Below are 26,307 nucleotides of genomic sequence, written 5' to 3'. Positions count from 1 at the left end.
TAATATAATTTTTTCCAAGACTTTCCATTTCCTAACAAATGGGGCAATGTCATTCTTTCTGATGGAGGCATAGAATTCCATTGTGTATATATACCACATTTTCTTGATCCATTCATCTACTGAGGGGCATCTGGGTTGGTTCCATATCTTAGCTATAGTAAATAATGCTTCAATAAACATAGTTTTAGTGTGGTCTTGTTTGTGATCATTTGGGTAAATGCCCAAAAGTGGGATTGCTGGGTCATAGGGGAACTCTATGTGGAGTCTTTTGAGGAACCTCCATACTGCTTTCCAAACACACACACACATTTTTGAATAGCAAGGTACATGGTTAAATAGAAAACAACCACAAAAATTGGCCAAAGACAATTTATCTTGTTGTGTAGCTGCCATTCTAGTCTACATGGTAAGTCCTCACCATTCTAAGGCAAACGCTTAAAGTGTAATAAAAATTTATCTAATTCACAATCAAGTAAAAATACTTTGGGCCCAGAGCCAAAAAATATTATTGGAGTGAACTTTTTTCAACACCCTAAATTTAACCAGCTGGAATTCTTTTTTAAAGTACCATCCTATTCAACCTTTTGAAATGAAGGATTTGCCTTTTAGTGGGAAATCTGCATTTCAACACAAGATGGAACACAATGTCTTTGGTTTAGTTATTCTTCAGAAAAGCAAGCTTTTCTTTCTTTCTTTTTTTTGTATTATATGCTTTGCTTATGTTAAAGACACAGATTGCACAAAATTTTGTTTAGGCCTGACAGATTGGTGGCTTGTAATTTTTGCATTTTTATAGATAAAGGGGCATGAAAGATGTCATTTCTCTCCCTTCCCTTGTCAAGAGAAGCCCTAGAATGAGAACTCTTAAAAGGTGAACTTAGTATCCTGTTTGAATAATCATAGTTCTGAGAGATATGTGCATGTACATGTGTGTGTATATGTGTGTATGTGCGTGTGTGTGGCAGGCACTTAAATGAGTGACTGAAATAATTAAAATCACTGGTAAACTACCAAGAAATGTAAAGATAGTGAGCAAGTTTCAGCAAAGAAATGCTGGAATATGGTGGTATGGTATCTAGAATCCTTGCTTCTGTTTTTGAAGAAAATTTTCTTTCCTTCCTTCCTTCCTTCCTTCCTTCCTTCCTTCCTTCCTTCCTTCCTTCCTTCCTTCCTTCCTTCCTTCTTTTTCTTTTTTTTTCATTATTGGTGATCAAATCTAGGGCTTTGTGTATGATAGGCAAGCTGTCATGGAGCTATATCCTCAGCTTTTGTTTTCTGAGACAGACCTTGTTGTATAGCTCAAGCTGGCCTTGAACTTGAGATCCTTCCCATCCCTCCCTTCCTGAGTGCTGAGATTTCAGGTATGTGCCACCACACAAGGCTAGAATGTATTTTTTAAAATAGCATTTCTATTTGACAAAACCTTAGGTAGTGTAAAAAAAAAAAACAAAGAAGGAAAAAAATGGTCATATAAATGCTCCTTTCTAGAACAAAAGAGAATGTGATTTTTGACAATTATCAGAAGGTTAATTAGGAATTCTATTCTCATTGACAAAACTGGCACATTTTCAGTCCGGATTGACATAATTCAAGACACAGGCATGGCTAATGTTTGCTCTAGAATACTCTGAGATAAGTCAGAAGCTCTCAGAGGAGTGCTGGTAGCCAAGGAAGCCAAGGTAAACGCAGGGTCAAGGGCTCAAAGTGGCTGACCACAAAGGACATTTCAGAGGATTTGCTTTCCAGTTAGATAAAGAAGCTTCTAGACCAGCTGCACTGTTGTTATTTGGGTGGCTTGAATCCAGTGATTGGATTTGGAGCTGGAATTGGTTCCTTTAAGGAACTTCACATGCAGGATACATTTTTAAATGTAGTCTAGAAGGTGCCTAATTGGAAGAGGAGGGTGGTAGTTTGAAAACTATGGAGCTGGCAGGGACTGTACATACCCTTCATTTGTACTGTCACCAAAAGACCCTTCTTGGTCCTGGTGACTTACCATCCATTCTCTTCTTTAAGGTCCAAAATGAGGACAAGGCTAAAGAGTCACAAGATAATCCCATTTGTGGGCACATAATCTAAACATGTATATTTATATATGTATGTATATGTATATTTAACATGTAAGTGGATATATCTGTGTACATCACAGATTTATGCTTAAGATTTTAGTGAGCAGTAAACTATATATGCCTATGGAAAGGCCCAGTTTTTTGTTTATTTATTTTGATGGTAGGGATCAAATCCCAGGTCTCAAAAATGCCAGGCAAGTACTTTTCCACTGAGCTACATCCTCAGCCCATTGCTCTAGGATTTTTATACTTGATTAAAAACTGAGCTTCAAAGCAGTCATTAGTGTGTTGGCAACAACGCTTTGTGTCTCATTGTTTCGGCACACTGGGAGACAAGCAGTATCACTTGTTGCCTATTAGACACTCATATGGCTGTATTAGACAGCTAATGATTAGTTGCAGAAACAGCAGGTTAACCGTTAAGGAATCTTTGAGGTATTCTTGTGGAAGCCAAAAACTTGATTTAATGATCTTAAATTCTGGGATATCCCACTGTGTCCAAAGTTTTGGTACCCAATGTTTATAGAAATGTAAAGTAACCCATGTATAACATGAATTCAAACCCCTTCCTGATTCAGTGCAGAGCTTTCATGAGATCTGAAAAGTAAGAGTCGCTCTTTCATTATGCAGCCATAAAGAAACTTTGCAAGTTAACAATGCACAAGGCTTTTCTGACACCCCCACGTGCACTTATGTCTAAAGAGATCTTTCTGAAACAGGGCAGGTGGAATTACCTTCAGTTGAGGAAGCATAGGCATTTGGAAGGACTGATTCAGATGTTGGCAACATGTTACATTTGAGAGCCCAATTTATACTCTCTGCAGCATGCTACAGCTGCAGGCGTCAACCTTTTAGCTTGTAGCGAAGCAGTGACTGTATGCCTGCCTGACATTAGCTAGTTTGGATGTTGTCTCTAGTCCATGAGTCTGAATTGCTAATTGTGAAACCTTTCTTTCTGTAATTGTTTTGCAGTCGTGCTCATTCTCCTGCCTTGGGTGTGCACTCTTTTTCAGGGGTATAAAGGTTCACTCTTTCAAGCCATAATCAATCTCCAAAGAGACACTGTATTCCTCATTCTCCCAATAGTAATTGGTGCTAAGAGGGCTTCCTGTTGGATCATGAGTCTGCACCTGTTCCCTGTCTGTGTCAGTGATGGGCAGATGGAGGGCAGAAGATGGAATGTGGCAGGGAGGGAGCTGAGCCTTATTACCCCAGTCCTCAAGGAAGTGGGTCCTGGCAGAGGGATGGCAGCCTCATCACCCATGACTCTCTGCCCAGGGAACATCAAAGTTTCCAGCTTTCTTACCTACCCTTACTTGATTGTATATCATACTACCTACAAGATGTATTTAAGACAGACTGCTACTCCCTGACCTACCTGCAGTTTTTGACTCATTATCTAAAGTAGGGCCTAAGATTTTGTGTTTCCAACCAACTCCCAGATGATGCTGGTCTTGGCCTGGGTCCATCTTTTGGGAACCACTTCTCTGAGAGTACCAACAAAGAAATAAAGAATCCGTATAGCTGTAAAGACCACCACTTCTCAGCCAGTGATTGAACCTATCTCTTCCTTTCTGTTTCGGTCTCTCTTTCTCTCTCCTTCCTTCTCTCTCATTCTGTGTCAGTGTTAGGGCTTGAACTCAGGGCCTGGGCACTGTCCTAAAGGCTTCTACCACTTGAGCCACAACTCCACTTCCAACTTTTTTGGTGGTTAATGGGAGATAAGAATCACATGGACTTTCTTGCCCAGGCTGGCTTTGAACTGCAATCCTCAGATCTCCACCTCCTCAGTAGTTAGGATTACAAAGTGAGCCATAGCACCTGGATCTGAGCCACTCTCTGCAGAGAGAACAGAAGCAATAGGAAGAAAAGCTGCCCTTATCCACAACCACTTTTTTCCCTCTCAGCTCAGAAAAGTAGAGCTGCTCCTCGAGTTTGATGCTCAGAAGCATTAATTGTGATACTTTGCCTAAGCTGTGATGAAATAATTGAAGGCATCATAGCAAGAAGTTAAACCCTAGGGAAACTATTAACAATTTAGCATTTCTAGTTCTTGTGGGAATGTCGATTCTTCTTAGCAAGGAGAATATTAAGGATATGTTTAGTAGAAGAAGTGACAGAATCAGTCAGGTTCCCAATTGGCTGGGCTTTGACCCTTTTCCTGGAGGAAGAGAAATGCAGTCTTCCCCTCTCCTTCCCCCCCTCCTCTCCCCCCGTCCCCCCCCAACCCTCCCCAATCTTTATCACAAAGATCAAGTGTACTTTTTTTTTTTTTTAAAAGCAATTGATAGCAGTTCTGCTCAGCTCAGGAAGTATAGATAGAGGACAAAACCATGAAGCTGAAGCCAGGAGGTTTTGGATGCAGAGCTGGCTCTGTTTTCTAGTTGTTGCATGGGAACTTTTGAAATCCTCCCTCCATGTGGCTGCACTGGGCTGGACTCTTCCCTAGAAGGTTGTGCGCCTAGTAGGTGGGTAGGAAGAGAACCTTCTTTATTGGCACTTCTTGGGCAGTAAAGACCACAGAAGGAATAGCAGAGGGGAGGAGTCAGGTGTCCCAGGGAAGAACTTAGAGTTGAGAAACTAACTCTGGTCTTCCCTTTGTGATTCACCATCTACTTGGCCATGGATAAATCATTAATTTCAAGGCCCCACTTTTCCTATCTGTAAAATGAAGATATAAACTTGGTAATCCCTAAGGATTTTTACAACTCAAAAAGAAAACCCCAAATAAACTATGATGCTAGATATGCAGATGTTCTGGTCAATGAAAGTTCACCATTGTCTTGTGGATCTGGGCTGCTGTTCTGAGCTGTTTGCTTTGTGGTAACAGGTCAGTAAATTAGTTTACCAACAGCGCATAATGAAAGTGGCTAAGACAGAATCCAGCTAGCAGGTCCCTCCTTCTTGCTGCAGTCCTCTTCCATTTCTGAAAGCACCCTAGGGTCTCTTCTCAGAGTAAGTGGCAAGGGGCAAGGAGTTTGAAATTAGACTCCCCCCCCGGCAAGTATACAAGGGCCTTGTTGCTTTTGTGGGGGGGGTCCCAGGAATACCTGAGTTGTGTGGCTTCTCGAAGAAAAGAATTTCAGTCTTGGCAACAAATAAACTTGCTGAGACAGGAACAGGTATAGAAGTCGACTCTCAGGTTTCTCCTTAAAAACTAGGACTAAACCTGTAGTTGATTTTTATCCCCAGCCCTGAATTCATTTAATATAAACCATCAAAAGCAGACACACTTAATTTTTGAGGCTAGTCTTCTTACTTCTGTTGGTTCATTCAGTGGTTTTATATTTTTCTGGGGTCAGAGAGAAGGAAATATCTCCATAACTGGTCTCAGGCTGGGTTGAACCTCCTTTTTTTTTTTTTTTTTTTCTTCCCTGCTTCCCCTGATTAATACAAACTCCAAACCTCTAGAACACATGGGATGTTTTCTACTCCATCTGTCCTCTGTTCCATCTCAGGGGTGATGTCTCCCTGGTTAGTTAGCTGATGGTGAATTTGGAAAAACAAGACACATACCACAGAAACCAAACAATTCTCCAGTTACACAAACCAAATTTCCTTTCTTACAAAAATCCCAATGCTAGAAGTGGTTGATTAACTGACTGCTGGATTTATTTACTGAGAGAAGTCTTATTACCTCTCCAGGTGTGCAGTAGAATGAGGAAAATAGGCTCTGGTTCTGGGTGCTGCTGTTGTCAATTAATGGTATGATTCTTCATGCTCAAGGGTAGGACTTAGCCAAAGTTATTTTAATTCCAGAGTCCAATCTTCATTTTTTACTGCATTGTATTTTAAGTAGGCATTCTTATACTGGGTACCCATTGATAGAATTTTTTCTTTTTCTTTTTCTTTTCTTTTCTTTTTTTTTTTTTTGGTCAGTGTGGGGCTTGAACTCAGGGCCTGGGCACTGTCCCTGAGCTGTTTTGGTCAAGGCTAGTGCTGTATCATTTTGAGCCATAGCGTCACTTCCTGTTTCCTGGTGGTTAAACTGTACAGTATCTTTACAATAAAAAATATATATTAAGAAAGAAGAAAAATTTTTTAAAAAGAATCTCATGGACTTTCCTGCCCGGGGCTGGCTTTGAACCTTAGTCCTCAAATCTCAGTTTCCTGAGTAGCTAGGATTATAGGTGTGAGCCACTGGTGCCCGGCCATTGATAGAATTCTTGACTGTGGCCTGGACATATTCAGTGTTTTGAGGTTTCCTTATTTGATAATCTTATGGAAGAAAGATGTAGGAGGGAGAAAGCAGAGCTGGAGTGTCCTGTAAAAAAATGGTTCACAAACCCATTTATTTCCTAGTAATCTTTTTCTTTCTTTCTTCTTCTTCTTTTTTAAATATTCTTTTGGCTTGGGCTTGCACACACACACACACACACACACACACACACACACACACCAACATACACACCCATATATGTATGTATATAGTTGTAAACCAGCCTTGCAGATAATACCATTTCATAATATTACTAATTTCCTCCTTGATATTTTTACATCACCTATAATAAGACAACAATCAAGTAACAACAAATAAATAAAAAATGAAGAACAACCCCCTAAAAATACCCCTTCACTTTTGTCCAAAAAGACCACCATTAAAAACAAAACAAAAACTGTGGGAAACAACTCACCACTCTTTTGTTTCAGGCCTTGGGCCTGTTAACTATCTGCAAGGCTGTTGTAATGATGTTCATCTATTTTAATGGAATTGAAATGTGATGTCCTGTGGTTTATGATGCACGTTGTTTATGGCTGTAGTACTTGATTTTGGGTTTCTTTCACAGATAAACTTCTGCACTGGAGGGGCCTGTCCTCCCCTCGATCTGCACACGGAGCTCTAATCCCCACGCCTGGGATGAGTGCAGAATACGCCCCGCAGGGTATTTGTAAGTTGAACATTCTTTCTTCTACAAATGTCCATGTGTTTAGAGATGAGAGTTTCTGGAAATTACCTTAACTTTTTAAGTACTGAAGGGAGTTACTTCCAAAATAGATTGGCACCACATCAGTATTATTCCATCGTTCTCTTGGCACCCAATTCCCAGGCCCATTCAGCCCTGAGAATGACTTTTCCTTTCCTTTTTCATTTTCTTTCCTCATTGGAGGCCTGGAGCTAATGGCACCATCATCCCTAAGGATCTTCTCCTTAAAATCTTTTCTGGCTCCATGGCGGATGACTGGATATACCAGTATAGGCTGGCACTTTTTAGTGCTGGTAGTAATGCTTGAGCTCGGAGCCTGGGTGCTGTTCCTTAGCTTTTTCAGTCAAGACTGGGCTCCTAACATTTGACCAATAGCTTCACTTCCAGTTTTTTGGTAGCAGAGATAAGAGTCTCATGGACTTTCCTGCCCCGGGCTGGCTTTGAACCATAATCCTCAAATCTCAACTTCCTGAGTAGCTAGGATTACAGGCGGGCGTGAGCTACTGATGCCCAGCAATGAATGACATACATCTTTAGTAGAGGCCAGAATTACAAGGAGTCAGTATATAATTACTCTGGAGTTATTCTAATGCATGTTGTATATGCATTCACATGTGTATATTTTTATATACACATGGAGCATTATATATGTGCATATATATGCATATATACACCCATACACACAATCTCTGCTTGCTTTTCTTCTAGTTTTGGGGTAAAAAGCAGAGCATCGAAGTTGAAGTGTAAAGATTCCACTCCCACACCATTATCTATTTACTTATTCATGCCAAATTCTAAAGGGGACCTTTTTATGAAATTTAGATTTGTTTGTTTATAAGCATGTCTTCTGCAAGATATTGTTTTAGAAAGTAACTCAGTGGGCTGTTCTCTGTTGAAACACACATGGTATGAATCACACATAGCTAATATGTTAGAGGGAGGGACTGTTTCTACCCCAAACACAAAAAAAGCAGGTTCAAGATAAAAGGATGTGTGACATCTAGTTTTGATTTTGAAAGTAAATGAAAAATAACCTGCCATGGGAAGGGGAAAAGTAATAGAAAGCTGGAAGAGTTAAGCTATAAAAGGGGCCTTAAAAAATACGGGAGGGAAAGTAGCCTTATTCATATTGTGGACTGTTGTTTTCAGGGCAGGTGGTACACCCTGAAACCAAATTCAAAACCAGTTGTTTATTTTCATTAACTCCTAGGTAATCCTAGGTAACAAAGAGTTATTGTAGGAGTTTCACAAGCCCTTGGGTCCTGAGGGCTGGGTGGTGCAGGGGTTAAAGCACCTCATCTGCCCCCTCTTCCTGGTTGGGACTGAGCCTAGGTTAGGTCACAGACTGCAGAGTTTAGGGAGTTGGCCTCACAGATTCCAGTCCCTACTTGCTGTTTGGGTGGGGGAGTACTCACCTCCTTTTGTTGGGGGTGCCTGGGGCCTGCATTTGGCTGTGGGAACTGAGCTACAGAGCTACACAGGAGGGAAGGGAGATGAGGGAGTGAGGCACTGGAGAGGAGGGTGGAGCTGAGGAGCCCAGATCTATGGATCAGGCAAACAGTTTTGCCTTCTCTCTTGGGCTTAGTTTTCCTGAGGACAAGGAGTTGATAGGATGGGTGGGAAAGTGGGACCCTGATAGAGAACTCCTATTCTTTCCTCCCTATCCACATAGTACATAATTTGCTGATGTCCAGGCTGGCAGGACCAGTTTAGGAGTGACCAGAGGAAGGTATGTGGAAATGGGCAGTAGGGTTCCAGAAAGCTCTAGGACAAAGCCAATCTCCACCTGCCCTCCCCCTTCAGCTGCATTGACCAGCTGCTCTAGGCTTTCAGAGCCCTTAGCTTAGGGAGCCCCTGGATAGAGAAACTGAGAACAATGACTTAATATCTCCTCCCTTTCCATCCTACCTTCTCTAACCAGAGCCTGGGGTGAGTCCTGCCTTGGACCTTCTCTCCAAGCCTTGCTGGGCATGTAATGTGGTTAGTGATTACCCTCAGTAATTAATCACGCCTGGTAGTAATGAAAAAGCGCATGTGTGTTGGACCTAATAGTTTATGCAGGGTTTTTATATGCATCTGTCACCTGACCCTCACAGTTCTTTGAAGGTGCTGTTTTTATGCTTATTTTACAGATAAGAATCCTAAGGCTTAGGAAAATTAAATGACAATCTCAGAGTCACAAGCTAGTAAACTACAGAGCTGGGATTTCCAGCCTTAGACCTCCTTGTTCTTCCATATTTGGAGGTACTAGTCACATGACTTTTTTTTTACATTGGTGACACACTAGGTATGGAAGTCATTTCTTCTCATAAGAGAAAATGAAATAAGACAAATCCCAATAAGGTGGGCAACAACTGCTTTTAACCCTTCTAGTGCCTCCGATTCCTTATGCTTGAGGCCCAGGTCTCAGATTATTGCTTTAAATCAGAACAATCCTGGTGAATGCCCAATGAGGCTTTCAAATTGAGAAGTTGATTTTCATCAGAGTAAATGAAGAATATTATTATATTTTACATGTCAATAAATCAATGTAGCCCTAATTTTGCCACCCAGGAAATCAATTCTGGTCTTTCTAAACCATCCAAGATGTTATGAACAAAGTAATTTCACCAATTATGGCAAGTAACACATTTATTGATGAGTGCAGTTTAGGAATTTCCAATCTGTGAGCACTGTAATATAATATGGTGCACCGGCATGAGCCAAGTGAAATACAGATTATATGGTGAAATTGTAATGCATCATTTGCTATTAGTGGACTGGTAATAATTACCAGTTTCAAAGCAGCTCTTTCCATGTAATCTTTAGTCTCAATCGTAACAGCCCTTCTCATTGACATTATGATTACACTAGCTGCCCTCATGATCTAGAATATTTAGTTGACGGGAATACTAAAATGCGATAGTGAGAACTGTATGTTGTGTGCTCATTATAAGATAAAATGCCATTTTCCCTGACCTGATGTATGAAGGGGGACAGATACCATCAGAGTGTTAACATACTGTAGCATAATCACATAACTGCCTCTGAGAAATTTTTTTTTTTAGGAGGCTCAGGCAGCAAAATAAAATGGACTTATCTTGTTTAAGCTTTGTGGGAAGGATGCAAATGGGATTCTTGATGCAGTCTCATATGCCACAGATTTCGGCATTTTATCAGTGGCCAAATAGTGGCACAAGAGAAGCCAGAGTCGCTAATTGTGGCTATAGTCCTGAGTTTCCAGAAAAGATTCTAAGGGTAAAATATTATTTTAAGGCATTTGGAATGATGAAAGTGTTGAGGATTGGCCTCAGCTGACAAATTTCCTTTTTACTCATCTAATTCTGATTGTCAGGCTAAATATATGATGATAACCTAGGCAAAGGAAAAAAGCCACAGAGGGTCATGACATGGAAGCATGCCTATTTTGGACCCAAGTTATTGTTCAACAACAACAACAAAATTATGAAAATACTCTCAATGAAGCTTTTTATTTCCCTTTGAAGAGGGAGGGGAGGAAAACAAAAATAGGCAGATAATGTGATAATAATGTCAGTGTTTTCCTTTGTCTTTTAATTCCTCCCCCCCCCCACCTTTCCACATTAGACAAATGTTTCAAACCTAATTTTGGTATCTTATCATCTAATCGTGTTAAAGAGATTTGCCCAGGAGTGGGGTGTATTGAGTGAGATTATGAATGCTTTGTAAAATACAAGGTCAGGACAGGAGTCCATAATTTAGACTAGTACTGCAGTGAGGCTGGCTTATTTTGGAATGTGAGTGTAAAGGGCTTCTGAGAAGCCCCTGCCAGCTTCTCTTTCTGACGTGCTCAATGGAGGAATCATACAATTGATTCCACATTCCCACTCTTTAGCTCCCTGGTGAATTTTGTCATTTTAAACCACTTACAAAGCTAGCTGGGGGCTTGAGCAACACTGCCAGCCCCTCTTAAAGGAGGGAGAAAGTTTATTTCTCAGTTACATTTTAAGCCTTTTCTTTTCTTTTAACCTTAGGGCCATTATCTTCTCGCATCCTTGTCCCTGGGCTACTATCACTTGTGCCCTTTTAAAGGCTCGAGTTTGACTAGTAAACTGTTGGTTAGTGACTTCATGTAGATGGAGTAAATATATGTATATAAAACATATATGTTGCAATTTAGCTATCTTCAGAAATGAATGATTTTGTAAAGTCAAGCTGGCCCCCTCTTTGCCAACGTGGCATTTTACCACTCTCGGGTTCTTTTCAGCAAGAGAGAAATAATGTGACTTAAGCAGGGCCCCTCTCCAGACGGCTTGGCTACTGGCCAAAGAGTCGACTAGCTGAACTGTATCTTTCTGTTTCTTTCTCAACTGGAGCCGAGTCTCAGCCGAGGGCGCAGGATGTTGTATAATTTGGTTCACGTTGTTAGCCTCTCAAAATAATGAGGAGGAGGCTAGGGTAACATTGCTCAGCCTGCTGCCTGTCATGGTGCTTGCTGGCTGCCTTAACTGTTCCTGCAGCCTGAATACTGTGTCTGCTGAAGTTGGCACCACCCACTCCCAACTAACTTCTCCAGGCTTGTGTTTGTTGCACTGGGGGACAGTTCCTCGGGATTTCATACGGCCTTTTGGTTAACTCTGAATTCCATTTTCTTTTTGAGATGTTTCACAACATCCTTTGAGATTAGACATGGGTGTCCTTGTAAGTTGTTATGGACTCCAAATTTAGAACTCACGCATGTGGCAGGATATGAGAATTTTGCTAGTCTCTCTCCCACTGAAGAATGTTTTTGGTCCCTTCTCATTTTAATGATTTCCACATTTAGTGTTTTCAGGTTAGGCCTCTGTAGATCCATGGCGAATTGTAGTTGAGTTGATTTCCTTATTCTTAATTTTTGGTGTTTCTGTGGAATGATTGTCTAGTTAGGAAGTTCACCTTCCACCTCAGGAAGAAGAGAGTGGGTTGATAGGATTTAGAAAGTGAGTTTGCCTGTCCAAGTCCCTTAGCTAACAGATGAGGAGGCCTGCAGGGATGAAGTGGTTTGTCCCAAATCACAACGGATGAACTCAAAATGTTCAGAAGACCCAGGTCCCGAGTACGAAGTTTCTCTCTCATCCTAGAGCTTGAAATGGCCAGGATGTTTTCTGGTTGGGGCTTGGATACAGAATCCTCAGAACCGAGTTTAATGGCAGGAAAACTAGTCTGACACATTCACTGGGTAGCAACCACCAGATGTGCCAGGTAGCTATGTGAGAAGTTGATGGGTGGGGGGCGGGGGAAAGCTGGAAGTAGAACATGAATAAGCAGTTGCAGATGTCCACCTGCGTGATTAAACATTGATGTTGGTGTTGTATTATTTTGCAGGTAAGGATGAGCCCAGCAGCTACACATGTACAACTTGCAAACAGCCATTCACCAGTGCATGGTTTCTCTTGCAACACGCACAGAACACTCATGGATTAAGAATCTACTTAGAAAGCGAACACGGAAGTCCCCTGACCCCGCGGGTTGGTATCCCTTCAGGACTAGGTGCAGAATGTCCTTCCCAGCCACCTCTCCATGGGATTCATATTGCAGACAATAACCCCTTTAACCTGCTAAGAATACCAGGATCAGTATCGAGAGAGGCTTCCGGCCTGGCCGAAGGGCGCTTTCCACCCACTCCCCCCCTGTTTAGTCCACCACCGAGACATCACTTGGACCCCCACCGCATAGAGCGCCTGGGGGCGGAAGAGATGGCCCTGGCCACCCATCACCCGAGTGCCTTTGACAGGGTGCTGCGGTTGAATCCAATGGCTATGGAGCCTCCCGCCATGGATTTCTCTAGGAGACTTAGAGAGCTGGCAGGGAACACGTCTAGCCCACCGCTGTCCCCAGGCCGGCCCAGCCCTATGCAAAGGTTACTGCAACCATTCCAGCCAGGTAGCAAGCCGCCCTTCCTGGCGACGCCCCCCCTCCCTCCTCTACAATCTGCCCCTCCTCCCTCCCAGCCCCCGGTCAAGTCCAAGTCCTGTGAGTTCTGCGGCAAGACGTTCAAATTTCAGAGCAACCTGGTGGTGCACCGGCGCAGCCACACGGGCGAGAAGCCCTACAAGTGCAACCTGTGCGACCACGCGTGCACGCAGGCCAGCAAGCTGAAGCGCCACATGAAGACGCACATGCACAAGTCGTCCCCCATGACGGTCAAGTCTGACGATGGCCTCTCCACCGCCAGCTCCCCGGAACCCGGCACCAGCGACCTGGTGGGCAGCGCCAGCAGCGCGCTCAAGTCCGTGGTGGCCAAGTTCAAGAGCGAGAACGACCCCAACCTGATCCCGGAGAACGGGGACGAGGAGGAAGAGGAGGACGACGAGGAAGAGGAAGAAGAGGAGGAAGAGGAGGAGGAGGAGCTGACGGAGAGCGAGAGGGTGGACTACGGCTTCGGGCTGAGCCTGGAGGCGGCGCGCCACCACGAGAACAGCTCGCGGGGCGCCGTGGTGGGCGTGGTGGGCGACGAGGGCCGCGCCCTGCCCGACGTCATGCAGGGCATGGTGCTCAGCTCCATGCAGCACTTCAGCGAGGCCTTCCACCAGGTCCTGGGCGAGAAGCATAAGCGCGGCCACCTGGCCGAGGCCGAGAGCCACAGGGACACTTGCGACGAAGACTCGGTGGCCGGCGAGTCGGACCGCATAGACGATGGCACTGTTAACGGCCGTGGCTGCTCCCCGGGCGAGTCGGCCTCGGGGGGCCTGTCCAAAAAGCTGCTGCTGGGCAGCCCCAGCTCGCTGAGCCCCTTCTCCAAGCGCATCAAGCTGGAGAAGGAGTTCGATCTGCCCCCCGCCGCGATGCCCAACACGGAGAACGTGTACTCCCAGTGGCTCGCGGGCTACGCGGCCTCCAGGCAGCTCAAGGATCCCTTCCTTAGCTTTGGAGACTCCAGACAATCGCCTTTTGCCTCCTCGTCGGAGCATTCCTCGGAGAATGGGAGCTTGCGCTTCTCCACGCCGCCCGGGGAGCTGGACGGAGGGATCTCGGGGCGCAGCGGCACGGGAAGTGGAGGGAGCACGCCCCATATTAGTGGTCCGGGCCCGGGCAGGCCCAGCTCAAAAGAGGGCAGACGCAGCGACACTTGTGAGTACTGTGGGAAAGTCTTCAAGAACTGTAGCAATCTCACTGTCCACAGGAGAAGCCACACGGGCGAAAGGCCTTATAAATGCGAGCTGTGCAACTATGCCTGTGCCCAGAGTAGCAAGCTCACCAGGCACATGAAAACGCATGGCCAGGTGGGGAAGGACGTTTACAAATGTGAAATTTGTAAGATGCCTTTTAGCGTGTACAGTACCCTGGAGAAACACATGAAAAAATGGCACAGTGATCGAGTGTTGAATAATGATATAAAAACGGAATAGAGGTATATTAATATTCCTCCCCTCGGCCCCACCTGACAAGCCCCCCTCTCACCCCTCCTTCCCCATAGTCCTCCAACCCCACTCCCTGTAGGATTTTTTTCTAGTCCCATGTGATTTAAACAAACAAACAAACAACAAACAGAAGTAAGGAAAGCTAAGATTATGAGAGTGCTTGTCACCAGCACACCTGTTTTTTTTTTCTTTTTCTTCTTTTTCTTTTTCCTTTTCCTTTTTCTTTCCCCCCTCCCCCCCTTTATGTTCTCACCGTTTGAATGCATGATCTGTATGGGGCAATACTATTGCATTTTACGCAAACTTTGAGCCTTTCTCTTGTGCAATAATTTACATGTTGTGTATGTTTTTTTTTTAAGCTTAGACAGCATGTATGGTATGTTATGGCTATTTTAAATTGTCCCTAATTCATTGCTGAGCAAACATGTTGCTGTTTCCAGTTCCGTTCTGAGAGAAAAAGAGAGAGAGAGAGAGAGGAAAAAAAACCATGCTGCATACATTCTGTAATACATATCATGTACAGTTTTATTTTATAACGTGAGGAGGAAAAACAGTCTTTGGATTAATCCTCTATAGACAGAATATATAGCACTGAAAAAGAAAACTCTATGAGCTAAATGTCTGTCTCTAAAGGGTTAAATGTATCAATTGGAAAGGGAAAAAAAGGCCTTGAATTGACATATTAACAGAAAAGAAAAACAGAACAAGTTTATTCTATCATTTGGTTTTAAAATATGAGTGCCTTGGATCTATTAAAACCACACTGATGGTTCTTTCTACTTGTTATAAACTTGTAGCTGAATTCAGCATTGGGTGAGGTAATAAACCTTAGGACCTAGCATATAATAATTCTATATTGTATTTCTCACAACAATGGCTACCTAAAAATATGATCTATTAAGTCCTAGTTAATCATCATTTTCCCTTTAGTTTAACTTTGTGAACAAAAACTGATTATACCAGTATAAAAGCTACTTTGCTCCTGGTGAGAGCTTAAAAGAAATGGGCTGTTTTGCCCAAAGTTTTATTTTTTTTTAATGATGATTAAATTGAATGTGTAATGTGCAAAAGCCCTGGAATATGATGAAATACATTAGTAGGGAGTTAATTTTATGAAGATATTTGTTTTAAATAATATCTTTTAAATATTTTGGCACTAAAAGAAATAGATCCAGATTCACTTGGTTGTCAAGAGGACAATCAAATGATAAGCGTAAGACCTTGTATACCATATTAAAAAGAAGAGGCTGACAGGAAGGTTTGACAGAGGGGAACAGAGGAAAAAAAGTGATTTCTTAGCACAAGGTGGTACTCTTTGCCATTTTAAAACTAGAACAGGTGTATAAGCTAATACTGATACAATGATGATTAACTATGAATTCTTAAGACTTGCATTTAAATGTGACATTCTTAAAAAAAAAAAACAAAAGAAGAGAAAGAGTAGCAGTATATATGTCTGTGTTCCCTAAAAGTTGTACTTCATTTCTTTTCCATACACTGTGTGCTATTTGTGTTAACATGGAAGAAGATTCATTGTTTTGATTTTATTTTATTTTTTATTTTTTTATTTTTTAAAAATGAAGCTAGCATCTGCCCCAGTTGGTGTTCAAATAGCACTTGACTCTGCCTGTGATACCTGTATCTTTTCTCTAATCAGAGATACAGAGGTTGAGTATAAAATAACCTTGCTCAGATAGGACAATGAAGTGCACTGTACAATTTTCCCAGTTTACAGGTCTATACTTAAGGGAAAAGTTGCAAGAATGCTGGAAAAAAATTGAACACAATCTCATTGATGAGCATAAAAAATAATTTACAAAACGCTGCCAGCCATTTACTTGACTAATGAGCTTACTTACTTGGACGCAACATTGCAAAGCGCTGTGAATGGAAACAGAATACACTTAACATAGAAATGAATGATTGCTTTCGCTTCTACAGTGCAAGGATTTTTTTTTTGTACAAAACTTTTTTAAGTATAAATGTTAAGAAAAAATTTTTTTAAAAAACACTTCATTATGTTTAGGGGGGAAACTACATTTTAGGGTTCCATTGTCTTGGTGGTGTTACAAGACTTGTTATCCATTTAAAAATGGTAGTGGAAATTCTATGCCTTGGATTACACACCGCTCTTCAGGTTGTAAAAAAAAAAAAATAACCATACACCGGGGAAAGGTTTAAGATTATATAGTACTTAAATATAGGAAAATGCACACTCATGTTGATTCCTATGCTAAAACACATTTATGGTCTTTTTTCTGTATTTCTAGAATGGTATTTGAATTAAATGTTCATCTAGTGTTAGGCACTATAGTATTTATATTGAAGCTTGTATTTTTAACTGTTGCTTGTTCTCTTAAAAGGTATCAATGTACCTTTTTTTTGGTAGTGGAAAAAAAAAAGACAGGCTGCCACAGTATATTTTTTTAATTTGGCAGGATAATATAGTGCAAATTATTTGTATGCTTAAAAAAAAAAGAGAAACAAAAAAGTGTGACATTGTACAGATGAGAAGCCATATAATGGCAGTTTGGGGGAGCCTGCTAGAATGTCACACGGATGGCTGTCATAGAGGTTGTACATATCCTTTTTGTTCCTTTTTCCTGCTGCCATACTGTATGCAGTACTGCAAGCTAATAACGTTGGTTTGTTCTGTAGTGTGCTTCTTGTCCCTTTTCCTTCTATCCCCCCTACATTCCAGCATCTTATCTTCATATGCAGTAAACGAAAGAAAGAAAAAAAAAAGGAAAAAAATAAAACCAATGTTTTGCAGTTTTTTTCATTGCCAAAAACTAAATGGTGCTTTATATTTAGATTGGAAAGAATTTCATATGCAAAGCATATTAAAGAGAAAAGCCCGCTTTAGTCAATACTTTTTTGTAAATGGCAATGCAGAATATTTTGTTATTGGCCTTTTCTATTCCTGTAATGAAAGCTGTTTGTCGTAACTTGAAATTTTATCTTTTACTATGGGAGTCACTATTTATTATTGCTTAGGTGCCCTGTTCAAAACAGAGGCACTTAATTTGATCTTTTATTTTTCTCTGTTTTTATTATTTTTTTTTATTTGGATGACCAAAGGTCATTACAACCTGGCTTTTTATTGTATTTGTTTCTGGTCTTTGTTAAGTTCTATTGGAAAAACCACTGTCTGTGTTTTTTTGGCAGTTGTCTGCATTAACCTGTTCATACACCCATTTTGTCCCTTTATTGAAAAAAATAAAAAAAATTAAAGTACACAACGTAAGCTTCCTGTGTCCTCATTTGACACACTCTGTAAATTACTTCCAAGAAAATAGCAGGTTTTAATAGAAGGCCAGTCAGTCTTTTTCAGAGTGATTTGTATGGGTATTTTGATGTGTGTATTATACCCTAAAGGAACATAAAGTACTTACTATATTAAAATAGGCATACCTCAAACCACGGAACTAGCTTATAATCTTTACAGTTCTAAAATAATTTTCATCAGATATTCAAAACTTTCTCTTCATCTCTTAGCAGAAATCCATTCAGATATAAGGGAAAGACTTGCTGGTGATAGCATCTTAAACTTTTATTTCCTTTAGAATTGTTGCTGTTCTTACTGTCTAAAAGTTCTTTTCAGTTCTCCCATCATTGCCCTATCTTAGCATGTAATGTAAAAGCATTTTTTTAAAAAACAAAATCAGCTCTTTAGTTTCTGTACCGCAGCTTTTCCTCAAAACAAAAACAACACACCTCTCACCTCTAAAACTCCAGAAACAAAGGCATCTGATTAAACAGAAAGAAAGAAAGAAAGAAAGAAAGAAAGAAAGAAAGAAAGAAAGAAAGAAAGAAAGAAAGAAAGAAAGAAAGAAAGAAAAACAACAACAGAAAAGGAGGGATGGAAAAAGGAGACAAAGAAACAAAATCAACCAACCAACCAAAACCCAGAAAGTAGCAATCAGGGGTAGCCAGACATAGCCAAGTCTCTGGAATCTAGAACTGATTCCCTGAGATGCATCATAGTTTACCTGTGGAAATTCTCTGGATGTAGATGCTACAGATTGTTTTTATAGAGTCTACCTGACTGACAAAAAATGAGGATGGAGATACCCTTCAATTATCTTTTGACCAACCAACAGATTTATGAAATGCCTTGAAAAGCAAGTTAGTTCTATTTTATAAAGCCCTCCTTAGAACTCTGTGTTGTCAGTTTTATAAATTCTGCATGTTACAGCATCAATTTGCTTTATTACAGCACATGCCTCTGTGATACTGTCTCCCTGTGCCCAGTGTAGATGAATGGATCCGACATTGTTCTTAGTTTTGTAAAAAACCAAAACAAAAACTGTTCGTTGTCTTCTTGTAGTAGCATTTTGTCGCTCAATTCTTAGGCTTTACTGCCTGTGAGGTGGCCTTTTCATGTAATGCTTTTTATCTGATGCAAGGAGAGTTATTATCTTTTGAAAATATAGAGAAAGTAGGTGTTTTACTTTACTTTTTTTTTTTTTAAGCCAAGTTGGGTGGGGAACAGAGGAATTCACTAAGAGAGGAATTTGGAGAACATTGCTTAGGAGCTGAGATGGGGCATGGTGTACTTAATGTTTGTGAGTGAATGAAGAAAAGATATCTGTGTTTTAGATTAGATTACTTCAAACCTGAATCCCATATGCTGTTTGAGGTGGATCCCAATATTACCCGGGGCCATGTTGGTCTTAGAAATGGTGACTTGTGCTACACTATATTAAATGTCTGTAGCCTTTCTGCGTGCCCCTATTGCCCATTTATTAGGAGCTCTGATTATAACTGTGTAGGTTTTATAGACAGTATTCATTTTAATTTCTCACTATATGATGCTCTTAGTGTAATTAGGTTTTGCATCCTGTCAGACGGAATTAATGGGGGATACGGTATACTTATATGTTCAGATTTCTTAAATCAAATGGGGAATGGGTAGGGGTGCAACCATCTGGTGATAAATCATAGATTATGTTTGATTTACATGGTGCAAAGTTAAATAAATTTATTGGGAGACAGGTTCTTCAGGTTACTTTGTCTCCTGACTTATTGAAGCCTGCTGATAAAATATCTCTCAGCTGAGTGAACAATAGAAGCATGGAAACTTAGCCCGCCAGAATATGACTTATAAGTGATATTATATATCCTGAACCCTGAAGTTTAATCTGAGTATAAAATAATATGGAAACATTTCCCATATTAAGATGAATTCCTGATACATTTTAAAGTGAGGAAATGACTAAAAAACAGTATTTCTAATTTTTCAGTTAAGTTTTATTAACAGTCTAGAATGTTCTCTATGTACTTGAACTTATTGATGCTTAAGAGGTTCACTTTTATCTTTATTTTGAGATCGTAATACACATGAATATGGCAAATGCTATCACAGATTTTAACTCATAAACTCTCCCAGCAAAAATATGTCCTGCCTCCTTCTCGAGCCCATTTGTTAACTCTTTTTGTTTAGGGGCCACAGAAGGATGGAAATGAACTTGTTTTAAATGTTGCTAAGAAGTGGGGTAAATGTGGTTCTTCAAGTGTACCAGCCATGGCAGGAATTATGAAGTAGTTGAGAGTTTTTCCCAGGACATTCTGCGGATAGAACTGTTTGTTTAAATACCATTTTTTTGTATATGCAATAAGTCCATATGCTTGAAGAGAGCATTTGAAAGAAAGGGACAGGAGGAGGGGTGAATTAGCTAGAATTTCAACTGGAGAAATCAGGAAATGAAGTGGTTTATTCACAGACACTGAAAGTTTGCCGAAAGGTACTGGGATTATTTGGGGCCATCCTGAAAAGGATCTGGGAAGCTGCAGGGTCTGTCCTGTCTGGCTTTAAACACTTTTCTCACATAGTGAGGGAAGAAACAGAACAACCTCTTCTCCCTTTCTCTCCCTCTCTCTCCCTCTCCCTCTCCCTCCCTCCCTCCCTCTCTCTCTCTCTCTCTCTCTCTCTCTCTCTCTCTCTCTCTCACACACACACACACACACACACACACACACACACTTGTTGATGACTGTTGTTTGTTCTTCACTAAGAATGACACCCCATACCCCTTGGCCTAGCCTATTTACAAATATAGCCTTCCAATTTGGTTTTCAAAGACAACTTCCTTAAAAAACACAACAAACAAACTGTGGGGATTTTGCTGATAAGAGGATGGGGTTGGCAGTGTTCTTTCAACCTGCTTGGGAATACTGTTTTTGAAAAAATTGCTTTTAAAAGGCATGAGCCACTTAGCAAATTTTCCTAAGTGCCTCCTGAGGCCCAGGGGCCTTCCCAGTGGAGAATAAATGAGGCCATTTTTGGAGAAATGGACACTAGAACACAGACACATTTACTCCAGGGCTGCTACAGCTACAAACTAGAGACACGGTGGTTGACTGCGCACTTCTACTTGCTAGCACCTTGTTCCCCCATTAGCCCTGCTGTTCCATTTACTGCAGCACATGGCCAGGGAATCAGCCTTCAGGGGGACAGGCCTGCTTCTCTCTCTCTCTCTCTTTCCCAGTGTCATCGCCGGTGATCATGGGATCCAGTTAATTCCTCCCAAGTGGGAAAGGAGACCAATAATAGGTCATGAGAATCACTGAACTTAAGAATTTAAACTTGGCCAAACACAATGATTGATTCAAATACTGTTTTTCCTTTCTGTAACGTGGCAAAAACTGTATGAGGGAAGCACATATATCTATTAGATCTTTCACAGAGACAGCAGAAAAGGCAAATTAAATAATTTCCCTAAAGGGTTTTCTTAAAGCAGGTACCCCCAGACTCCTAGGGGACTGTGCTTTAAAATAACCACAGATGTGATACATGTCCATGCTATACTTTGTTTTGGCTTTACATATCCATAGTGATACAGACAAAGGGGTTTGGTGGTGGTTGGGTTATCAGTTAAGGGACCTCAAGGACAGTTAGAGCTGGACTGGGAATGGGATTTCCCAGAGCCCACCTGGATACAGCAGGCCCCTCAGTCCAGGTCTCCACTGCTCAGTGGGGGGAAGGGGAAGAATTCATGAGAGCAGCTGAGCTCCAGACCCCAAGCCTCCTGCCCCATGGAGTCAGGGGAGAGGAGGCCCCAGGCCCTTGCTTTGAGTCGCCATGGCAACAAGGCCTGGAATGCCACTGTGTAGCCCTCCTGGACACATCCGGACTCGCAGTTGTGCTGCTTCAAGTCACTGTCCACACACGGCAAGGGAGGAAACCCAGAGGAAAATAACCTCCCTTCTTTCCTTCGCCATTGCCTTCCCCCCTGACAGACAAAAAAGAAAGAAAAGAAAGAAAAGAAAAGAAAAAACAAACAAACCCTGCATGCTTGAAAGAAACTACAGGCAGTTTGGGGTGCAATTTGAGAGCAACTACTTTGGGTTCTGATTTTCTCTTCTGAGATTTGTTCGCCTTTTGTAAATCGTTGGCTGCTTTGACGTTGAACCTTGATGACATTTCATGTTTTTGTTGTGCTGCTTTTACATCAATTTTGATTTTTTTGTTCCTTTATAATTTTATTATTATTTTAAGAAAATGTCCCCCTTTCCCTCTTCCCTTTCCCGCTCTCCTCAACCAAAGGATTGTTTCCTACTAAGTTTTCTCAGTCATAAGGAAAAGTGTTTCCTTCCAGGTGTGTCCCAAGTTTCTAGGACTATCATATAATGGGGTGTTGGGGGGTGGTCTCCTGGGGAATGAATATAAGGTGGGGGTGGCATGGGGAAGCCACGCAGAAGGCAGATATCTGGGGAGGGGAGATGGTTTTTGTAATCATGCCAGTGGCTCAATCTGTGGTTGATTTAAGTCATAATTTTAATAAAAGCTAGGGAGAGAACAGAAAAAAACAAATCACTGGGCCAAGTCACACCTGTACTTTTTCTCCCCCCCTCCTTCTTTTTCTATCTCCAACCTCTTTCTAGGTTCTTCACACACCCCCATTCGGCGTAGTACCCAGAGAGCTCAAGATGTGTGGCAGTTTTCGGATGGAAGCTCGAGAGCCCTTAAGTTCTGAGAAAATTTGAAGCCCTCCCCCCACCCCCCACCCCCGGGGCGGGGTGGGCACATGCCGCCCAGCCGACGTCAGCGTGGTTTGTCATCCTGCTAGTTTGTGATGTTTTCTGACAGTAGCCTCCAAGAAGCCGTTGTGCGAAGACAAGAATCCTGCCGAGTCCTTCCAGCCTGGGCCTGCAGTGCCATTTTATTTATATTTTTTAATAAAAAGTAAAAACAAAAAAAACAGATCCACCTTGGAACAGTGAATCAATCCCATACAGAGGGTCCTCGGACCATTGCTGTCCCGAGCGATGTCCTGCCCTTTTAAAACCAGCTAACCTAATTACTCGTATTGTGGAAATGAGCATGAGCCCCCCTCCTGACCCCTTGTTTCTATACATTCTATGTTGTCTTTTAAAAAGTGTGCTTAACATTGACACAATAAATGTTGGAGCTTTAGGTGGTGTTTGCTTGTTCTTTAATTTTTAATGTTCCTAAGACAATGCGGCTGCTTAGGACTGTATTTCTATACCCATTTCCTGCAGATGCCCATTGGGAGGGTTCTAGAGAGACCCATTTGAGGAATGAGTAGGCTGTGTCAGAGGAGCTAGGTTATTGCTTATCAGATGGCATACATTTTCAAGGAGAATCAACATGCAAAACTTGAGAATAAATCATAGTGATATCATAATTAATGCAGTAGTAGTATTGCTGTTTATTAACGCTGAAGTGTGGGTTTCCTAACTGTCTGACTTATAATTTGCATACCATTAAATAATGCATAATATGGCACTCTGAGTCCCGTTTTTCAAATATATGCTTTTGGTAGCTACCAGGCAGGATTTGAATTTGTCTTTTAATTTAGTTCAAAAAAGATAACATCACTGTCTGAGTGGTAAATCCTACAGGAAGTGATAAATGTCAGTAGTTGCTTATTAAAGATTCGAATTTTAGGTTCTTAAACCTTCAGCAAATACATCTTAATGCAGACAAGCAAACAGACATAAAACTTCTTTAGAGCTTATATTTGGGGCAGATTTTACAAATGGGTAAAATGATAGGAGGAAAGAGGTTCACATCCAATAGGCCATTGTAATCATAGTATTACCCTGTACCTTACAAATTAGGGACACAAGTAAGTAAATGAGGTCCACAAACAGGTGATTAAAAATTCCTTTTGGCCTAGTTAATTTGCCAACAACTTTTCTCAATTTGTTTTTCTTCTGCTGAGGGATCCAGAAGAGAATTGGAAACAAAATAGCATATAAAAATAGTCTTATAAATAATAGAACCCAGACACCTGTGTGTCATAGATTTACATATTGGCTGTGAACCTAAGTGGGGAAAATTTTACCATTCACCCTCTGGCTAGATTACTCAACCTATTGAAAAGATAGCAAGTAATTGGCATCTGGACTCCATCCTGCTTATTCATCATAAATAATAGCGTTCTACCTTATTTGTACACTGCTTTCATGTGCGTTGTGTCATCCAACCCTTACTGGGACAAATCTCACGACTGTCACTGTACAGGTGAGGAAACCAAGGCTCACTGAGGCCACATGTCAGTAAGAAGAAAAGCAGAGAATCCAAGTTTTCTGATTTCAAATCCAAAGCTAATCCCATGGAACCCTGCTTAACTGATCAAAGATGTTTCTCTTAAGAATGCTTCTTCATCTGTTAGCACACAAGCTGTACATGTTCACAAACACACATGGTTTATGTACATAAAGACCCAAGGAGGTCCATTGGTAGAGCCACAGAGTTCTCCCCAACAGCTGTGTGAACTGCACAAGGGACTATGAATCAAGCGCCACCCCCTCCCCCATCCCCCGCCCTTTCCTTCTTTGTGGCTTTTGATGACAAATAAATAACCCTGATTGTACAGATCTTTGTGAGAGGTTCTTGAGAGTTCCTAGGTAAGACAAGAAATTGTTTAAAAAAGAAACCCTCTCCCTGCCCTGGGCTCTGTATTGTGGAAACGTAAGTCCATTTGAAATTATTTGATAGCATTCTCTTTAAATGTGTTCAGCTTGGGCTGGGATGTAGCTCAGTGGCAAAGCGCTTGCCTAGCAAGTGCAACGTCCTGGGTTCGATCCCCAGTACCAAAAAAGAAAAGACAAAAAAATACAGTTAAACCCACTCCCCCCAAAAAATAAATGTGTTCAGCTCCTTACTGATACAGAGAAAGAGTGGATCCATATCCACAAGGAGACAATTTCAGGCTTGAAAAATACATTTGATATTCTCTATGGTTTCAAATTTAGTCTGCGTTTCCACTCCTACCTCATATTTCTTCTTAGGGTCAGTTTCTAACTAAATGGGTATCTCTAGAAGTGGTTTTATTAGAGGAGAGGGAAGAATACAAAGGATATCCTTTTATTTTCTTTTACTCTCTTGGAGAAGAAAGAGCCTTCACCATCACTCAAACAAGCAAAACGCTCTCCTGTCTTCACTAATACCATTTTTACTCGAAAGAAAAACCAAAGTTCATTGATAAGATTCATTAGGAAATGGCATTATACTAGGGCTGTCATTTCCAAAACCCCACAAAAGACTGGTGATGTGGGAAGTCATCTTTCTGTGCAATACGTCAAGGTCATGGTTATTTGAGAACAGTGCAAGCAGGAGAAGGAACTGGCCAATGGAACTGGAGTTCTCACAATGCCTTCTGTAGAGTAAGGAACTTCAAATTGCAGAAAGATGAATGAGTTGCCTGGTATGCACTGAGTACAGATTAGAGGACAGTGCTGGCTACTAGGCTGGTGACATTGGAGACCAAATATGAGCATTATCCTTACCCTTACCCTATCAACCTTGGTCTACATAATTTTGTGACCTGCCCAGATGTCACACTAGCAGATCTGTAGGTTTTGGGGTCTATGATGGTAGAGAGTGCCTCAGATTCCCTATCACCCCTACATATGCAGCCTATTGAATGTCAGCAGTGCTTTCAAAGAAAAGCCCTCAAACCCCAGTAATTTATTTAAAGAAAAATCTTAGGCAAGGAGAGCAAGTCTGGATTCTGCTGAGGTCTGAGTATTCTGAACCCTGGCAGAATATTTCCTGGCTACTTTAGCTTGGAGTTTTCAAGAGTACTTGAATTTAAACCAAGCTCTTCAAGTGGTCAGGAATATCAGCTATTGTATTTATCAATATTTTGGTTTGCTTTTGTTTTGATTTATGCTGGTATTGAGGCTTGAACTCAGGATCTGGGTGCTGTTTCCTAGAGTTTTCTGCTCAAAGTTGGTTCTCTGTTATTTGAAACATGTTTTTTTTTTTTTTTTTTTTTTTTTTTTTTGCTAGTGAATTAGAGATAAGAGTCTCATGGACTTTCTTGCCCAGGCTGGATTTCAACCTTGATCTTTAGCTCTTAGCCTTCTGAGTAGTTAGGATTTCAGGTGTGAGCCACTAGCATTTGGCTTTAGCTTTATTTATTTATTTATTTATTTTATTTTATTTAATTTTATTTGTGAACATACTGTACAGAGGAGTTACAATTACATGGGCAGGATAATGCGTACATTTCTTACCAAGCATTGCAGCCTCCTCCTTTGTTTACCCTTCACATCCCTTCCCAGCCTCCCCCCTCCCCCACAATCCCAATCCTTCTGCTTCCCCCCCTTCCCCCCCCCCCCCCCCGCACCGACGTTGTAAAGCTTGTTTTGGACATGACAACTTGTACTTCTCATTGTTGCAACAGGTCCACCTGTAACCTTAAACAACTGGTTTTTCCCCATCTCCTCTACAAGTTATACTGACATCAAATATAGTGAAAGCAGGGGTTATACTGTGGGGGAGGGACATACAAAGCAACAAAGAGATAATCTTATAAATGCGTTAGAAACACATGCATGAAAGAAAAAAACATTAAAATACATATCTAAGGGTTCATTTTCCTGACCTTACATTTATCTGACCTTTTCCGCTTGACTCATACATATACTAGATATTACAAATAAGGGAAACCATGGGACCTATGTTTCTTTGGGCCT

At 41.3% G+C, this 26,307-nt stretch overlaps 1 protein-coding gene across 7 annotated transcripts in view; it reads left to right on the top strand.

The window, feature by feature from the left end:
* Bcl11a (BCL11 transcription factor A) overlaps positions 1 to 22,771 on the top strand; it is a 102,607-nt gene extending 79,836 nt beyond the window's left edge. For 3 of the 7 annotated variants that reach the window (XM_070025686.1, XM_070025687.1, XM_070025690.1), the window contains 3 exons: positions 6,857 to 6,958; positions 12,317 to 14,342; positions 22,240 to 22,327. In XM_070025686.1, coding sequence (XP_069881787.1) covers positions 6,857 to 6,958; positions 12,317 to 14,340 — 2,126 coding nt within the window. In that variant the 3' untranslated portion in view covers positions 14,341 to 14,342; positions 22,240 to 22,327. Of the gene's footprint in view, positions 1 to 6,856; positions 6,959 to 12,316; positions 14,343 to 22,239 lie in introns of all 7 variants that reach the window. The other 4 variants (XM_070025692.1, XM_070025691.1, XM_070025688.1 and 1 more) reach the window with 3 other exon arrangements.
* Positions 22,772 to 26,307: the final 3,536 nt, after the last annotated feature.

The sequence above is a fragment of the Dipodomys merriami genome, unplaced genomic scaffold (genome assembly GCF_024711535.1).
Source record: "Dipodomys merriami isolate MVZ:Mamm:240054 unplaced genomic scaffold, mDipMer1.0.p SCAF_17, whole genome shotgun sequence".
NCBI lineage: Eukaryota > Metazoa > Chordata > Mammalia > Rodentia > Heteromyidae > Dipodomys > Dipodomys merriami.
Note: the sequence above shows the minus strand (reverse complement) of the source record. Positions and strands in the feature narration are given on the sequence as shown.